The 6,522-nt window shown below is 34.5% G+C and overlaps 2 protein-coding genes across 2 annotated transcripts; one reads left to right on the top strand and one right to left on the bottom strand.

Moving 5' to 3' along the window:
• Nucleotides 1–532: 532 nt before the first annotated feature.
• Nucleotides 533–1,343, top strand: LOC133328493 (rRNA methyltransferase 2, mitochondrial-like). The gene is made up of 2 exons (XM_061537058.1): nt 533–886; nt 948–1,343. The coding sequence occupies exons 1-2, from the start codon at nt 533–535 to the stop codon at nt 1,341–1,343; spliced, it is 750 nt and encodes a 249-aa protein (XP_061393042.1).
• A 1,744-nt stretch (nt 1,344–3,087) lies between these two features.
• Nucleotides 3,088–4,556, bottom strand: LOC133328494 (venom serine carboxypeptidase-like). The gene has a single exon (XM_061537059.1). The coding sequence runs from the start codon at nt 4,554–4,556 to the stop codon at nt 3,099–3,101; it is 1,458 nt and encodes a 485-aa protein (XP_061393043.1). The 3' UTR covers nt 3,088–3,098.
• Nucleotides 4,557–6,522: the final 1,966 nt, after the last annotated feature.

Genomic DNA, 6,522 nt, shown 5'->3' on the forward strand with positions numbered 1-6,522 from the left:
AAATCATTTTAGTTAAATCCAGTACGGTGTAAACGAGAACGTAAATTCTCTTATTTTATAGTCCATAGAACAATAAGTTATCATGTTATAGTGAATAACAAAACGAAGTGTCATTCAATGAACTAGTTCGTTCCGGAACTGCAAACAGCTGATCAACTGTTCAAATTGTGATCAGCTGTTGGTTGGTCCTCCTCTCGTTTGTTTTGATTCTCATTCGTAAACACGAGGTTTGTCCTCGATCAGCTGTTTGATCCCCTTAACAGCTGATATTGTTGTCGAGTCGAGCAAGCCTAATCGGTCGATTTGTTTTGATTCCCCTATTCGGCCCGATTTTCGACCTTAGAGACACTGATCCTAATCGGTGTTTATTTTGATTCTGGCTTTTATCAGCTACGTTTTGACTCAATTTCGTCAAATTCCACAACGCCGTTAAAACTTTAGAAACGGCATTGTACTTTTTAACTACCCTTGCTGGCTGGACTGAACACAAGGGACAACAGTCAATGGCCAGTGGAACAAGATGACAGTGACCATGATTATCAGAAGAACGTTAACCACATGCACCAGACTATGTGCCAAACAGATTCCCAAAAATTTAAAGGGTCGAAGTAAGAGTTCACAGGAATGGCTTACCCGGCAATTGGCCGATCCTTATGTGGAAAAGGCTAAAATGATGAATTATCGTTGCCGCAGTGCTTTCAAGCTGTTGGAAATCGACGAAAAATACAATATTATAAAACCAGGCGATTGTGTAATAGATTGTGGTGCCGCACCAGGTAGCTGGACGCAAGTAGCAGTAGAAAAATGTAATGCGAATGGGCGCATGGAGAAGAAACCAAAGGGTGCTGTTTTCAGTATGGATTTACTGCATTTTCACAGTGTTCCGGTATGTAATAGATACCTATAGAATAATGATTTTTTGAATTAATTCAATTCGATTTCGGTAGGGAGCTACAATATTTGGTGGAATGGATTTTACCAAAGAGGAAAGTAAACAACAACTGACAAAAGCCCTAAATGGTAGAAAAGTCAATTGTGTACTGTCCGATATGGCGCCAAATGCTACAGGTGTACGCATTTTGGATCAAGAGTCTATTGTTAATCTATGTTACGATGTCTTGCGTTTTGCTCTGATTATGTCTGCTCCTCAGGCAAATCTTGTAGTTAAAGTGTGGGATAACGGCGATGTGCCTAGAATGGAGAAAGACATTCAGCGATTCTATGAAAAAGTGAAACGTGTTAAACCCAGATCTAGTCGAGACGATTCAGCTGAGCAATTTTTTGTTGCTCGAGGCTTTAAAGGCTTAGAGAATATAATGACACAAGAAATAAAGGAAAAGTAATGAATATTACTTATTCATGTGTTATATTTATTTATAATCTAAAGTTTATTATTAAACTATATGCTTCAAATGAACATTTAGTGAATTTATTTTCTTAACCCTACGGTCAATAATCAAAAAATTATACGTAGATCAATAACCGTGGTACATTTGTACCCATCCAAAGATAGCTCTGTAATTCATTAAAAAATTCGAATATCGTGATTTTTTTTGTTCTAAATTATTCTATACGGATCTGATCTGGATGTAGGAACTCGAAATTATATATACATTAAAATAATATATATTTAAATCCATTCTTAAATGATAATCTATCTAAAACAATCATAGTAAATTCGTTATAACTTTCGAATGGGTCTCTGCAGAGGCGTTGGGGAACACCTAGACAAGTTGGGGCCATCAGGGCGACTCGTGGAAGTCAGAAACTACATTGGTTTTCCTTTGGTATAAATTATAAAAGCTTAATCCATTCGAAAGCTATAACGAATTTACTATGATTGTTTTAGATATATTATCATTTAAGCATGGATTTAAATATATATTATTGTAATATATATATATATATATATATATATAAATTTGAGATCCTACATGTATATCAGATCCATATAGATTAATTTAAAACAAAAAACCGGACGATAATCCAATATTTTAATGCATTACAACTCCATTTCCGGATGGGTACAAATGTACCACGCTTATTGATCTACGTAGGTAATAACTTCAAAAAATTGTAAAAATTATATATATGTGAAATTACCTCAAGAATGATTCCTCAATGTTTGATGCAAATAACTCCCTTATTAAAAATTGTATAACATTTTTATTCAAAAAAAGGTACAAATGTACCCGGTTATTGACCGTAGGGTTAATAATGGATTACTTATTTCGTGGTATTTGAAGGTATTTTCGGAATTATTGATACATTGTGAGAATTAAATATCCTTGATAAATATTTTGTTAACTGTCTGGATACTATAACATAAAATCGTCCGTTTATAGTGTTTTTAAATATTTGGTCCAAATGTTCTAACTGAATTGTCAGCAGTTGGGGATTTTTGATTAACAATGGGTCAAAAATGTCCTAGCAAAAAGTTCTCAGAATACGATTATTTTTGTATAACATTATCATCTTGATTTCGGAGTTCCTGTTCACATTTTACAATCGAATCGACAGCAATACTCATTGCAGATTAATTTATGGAGAAGCTTCCCAAAAAATGTCTTCTGTATAAAACGTCATTGGTCTGTTCCCGTACTGCAAGAATCTACTAGATTTTACAATAAAGGAAAATTCGTTATCGTAGTAAAAAGTGGTAGATTATTGCAGTACGGGAACAGCCCAATTGTTGTAAGTTATCAATTTTGTTCTATGCTGCTGTTCTCTCACAGCCGACTGAAGCGATAAATAAATCAATATAATAGCGAAAGGACATTTTGTTTGTATTATTCAGAATAATATACTTGAATAAAAAGTTTTACCCGATCATTTGTTTACATCTTGATACTTATATATGTATGTATATATATAACAAAACTCTTAATTTTTAAATCCACCAAATCCCTTCAAAATTAACACACATTTTTAACAATTTTTTATTTATTCCAATGTAGGTACATACACATATGCTAGTGAATATATTTCTTTTACATAAAAAATATTTACATTTTAGAAGAAAAATAAAATGAGATAAAAAAACAAAACGAGATAATAGATATTGTGTAAGTGCATATTTACATTGTATTACATACAATTTATGCAATCTTCTTGTAATGAGTTAAATGATCAATCATCCAGAATAACCATTTGGGTTGGTCGGTCGGTGCCATATGTCCTGCATTGCGTACCATGATCTCAACCAAATGTCCAGCATGTTTAACATAACCGGCAATTTCATCGTCAACACGCCATATTTCACGCTTCGCCACTTTGTACAGATCGGCGTCTTTGAATTTCAAATGATTTAAATAGTTACGAGTCAATGGATATGCCACAATGATATCCAACTGTCCGTTATAAATACAAACGGTGTAATAATTTAAAAGCTCTGCAATCCAAGGTGCTACTGTGTCCATGACATCACGTTTCAAGAACAATTCCACTTTGTTTTGGGTATCCAAATCGTGGAATGTCAAATTGCCGACATGTATGGAACGTCTTGTGGTGCTTGATTGTATAAAATCACCCATGATTTGACCGTAATTATCACCCTTTGTATGCAAATAGTTATAGTAGTAATTAAAGCCGGTCAGATTGCTGAATAACGAGCCATTGACCATATCGCCGTTCAGAAGATTATCAAAGATGTCAAAAGCACAATCCATATCGTGTTTTTCAATACATTTAACTCCAGCCGCCTCGGCATTATGGAATTCTTTCAATCCATGGTCATCGATTAAGCCAAGTTGATACAAATAATCACCATATTTGAGTTGATGAATCGGATCGGAAAGACCATTGCCAATTGCTACACCCTTCAGCGGTATGTGAACACGGGTATCAATGGAGTTTTGAACCTTATGAATGTGATAGGCCAATGCGGGTACGTATTTTCCAGCATACGATTCTCCTGTTATCCAAAATCCGGAATCTTGACTCCACTCGAATAGTTGATACAATTGTTGCATGGCTTCGTGTAGATTGTGACCGACATCTTTCTCATTTTTAGCATAACCCTCGTCACGGTCGGTAAATGAGAAACCAGTTCCCACAGGATTATCAATAAATATCAAGTTGTGGGTTCTACTCCAGGTGTAGTTCCGTTTCTGCAATTTGCCATGTTCATCAAACTCGAATGGACCATTCTCCGTGAACAGACCGAATAAGGATGAGGCACCGGGACCACCTTGAAGCCACAAAACTACAGGAGCATAAGCAGAATCATTTTCAGCTGGGAAGTACCAGAAGAACATGTTCGAGTTAAAACTGGGATTCACTGTTAAGAACCCAGCATAGCTTTCCACGCCATGATATTGGGATCCCACAACTTTGGCTTTTTCCTGTATAACTGATTTCGGTATAGATCCGTTGTTAATTAGGGGAGTTAGGAAAAGAGGTTCACCGGGATTTCCCCCGTCTACAAATTCACGAAATCTCGGATAAGGGTTAATGAAACTTTTACGATAGTGGGGGCGCTTCTGATCGATTGCATCGCATAACCCCACAGCCAACAACAACAAACCTACCAATAAATGGTGATTTGCACTTTTCATTGTGGTAGGCAGAACTGAAAAAAAAATAGAACAGAAGTAGATGCATATTTTTAAAATTTCTTGTTGTTGCGAATACAACATGCACTCAACCGGAAAAGTTCGTACTTTAAATATTCTTTTCGATTAGATAAGAAAATAAATACGCCCTTCTTCGTTCGCGAAAAAAATAACGGGTATGCACTTCGCAATATGCCGGCTTAAAATGAATAAAATGAAAATGCACAAAGAGAACGAAAGAGCGCAAAGACACAAAACATGGCCTATAAATAAGGTCACCAAGGGAGACCAGCTGATTATCGATACCTCTCAAGTTTGCTGTCAAAATGCATTATTGTGAATTGACTTCCATTATGAAAACGTAAACAAAGTCGAAATTTTTGACATTAGACTTGAGAAAAAACAGCTGTTTTCCGATTTCGATTGCTATCTTGGTGACCTTATTTATAGGCCATGACACAAAAAAGACATAAAAAAGGGATAAGTAAATCGACTTCCGACTAATCGACTTTTTTGTATTGAAATGTCAAGAACACGAACACAACACATTTATAAAAGGTCCGTTCCGGAACCTAAAAGAATCTACTCATTTTACAAGTTTTGAGTTTTGCAACCACAAAACTAGTAAAATATTGAATCAAATTTAAGAGAGCACAATACAAAATGGCGTTCTCTTTATAAACATTTTTACTTGAGAAATTTGGCCTAGTAAAAATGTTAACAGGATTTTGAAGTATTGCCATCTAATTTTGGCATATTTACTAGATTTGCGTTCCCGAACTTTTCAAATTATTTTGTACTCTGAGAGCGATTTGAAAAATTTTCCCTTTTACTAGCATTACTATTGAAAAAGTACTGGAACAGACCAATAACAAAAAAATCAAATTTTTAGTCGAATTTGCATCGGTCTACCGGTAGCAGTTGTACATTGAACCTCAGCTGGAACCCTGAGGTTCGCTAGTTTTTTCTTTTCCCGAAAGAATGATACAAGATCTATTAATAAGGATAGCAATCGAAATCGGAAAACAGGTGTTTTTTCTCAAATCTAATGTCAAAAATTTCGACTTTGTTTACGTTTTCAAAATGGAAGTCAATTCACAGTAATGCATTTTGACAGAAAACTTGAGAGGTATCGATAATCTGCTGGTGACCTTATTTATAGGCCATGGAATGATAATTCCAACCAAGGTAGACCTAAGAAGGTAGCCGCATCAGCAATTTATTATAACAAACAACTATATCAAATTAAAAATTTTTCTTGTAGTAGCTGTTTTGTCTAAACCATACACAAAAAGCTTGAAAAAAATCATGGTATAATAATAAAAGGTAACAGCAAGTGTTGTTGTACAAAAAACGATACAACAACCACATGGAAATTTGTTGTTGTAAGTTCTACTAGTGTCAACTCATTTGACAGAAAAATGTAAACAAACAAACAAGTTATCATCAAATTATTTTTATTTTGAAAATGGAATATTTTCGAATCCTCAAAAAAAAAATTGAAAAACATGAATGAAAATCTATCAAATTAATATTTCTATCGCTTCCACATCTTTCCTTTAATTCAGCCATTGCCATATATATGTGTAACACATATGACAATGCTGGGAATAGCGAGATATTCCTTCAAGAAAGATTTGCTTCCTCAAACTTTCCCAGCAGGCAGATTGAGTAAATTGAATACGGGAGCACATAAATAAAGAACAATTTCAAATTGTATGCGCTCCCAATTTTCCTGTTGGGTTATTTTTAAAAACATAATTTGTCAAATTCATATTAACACTAGTATTACGTTGGAATCAAATCAGCTGGGATTTGCTGTTACCTTTTATAATTGTACCATGGAAAAAAATGTGTAATATTTCGAAATATAAAGAAAATATTTTAACCCTTTGAGCCCCGAATTTTTTTGCGTAATAATAGATCAATTTTCTGTTCACAAAATCGCTACATCTATGCACTCGGGAGA

Source organism: Musca vetustissima, unplaced genomic scaffold (assembly GCF_032173495.1).
Source record: "Musca vetustissima isolate MV318-11 ecotype Yass unplaced genomic scaffold, APGP_CSIRO_Mvet_v1 utg11016, whole genome shotgun sequence".
Taxonomy (NCBI): Eukaryota; Metazoa; Arthropoda; class Insecta; order Diptera; family Muscidae; genus Musca; species Musca vetustissima.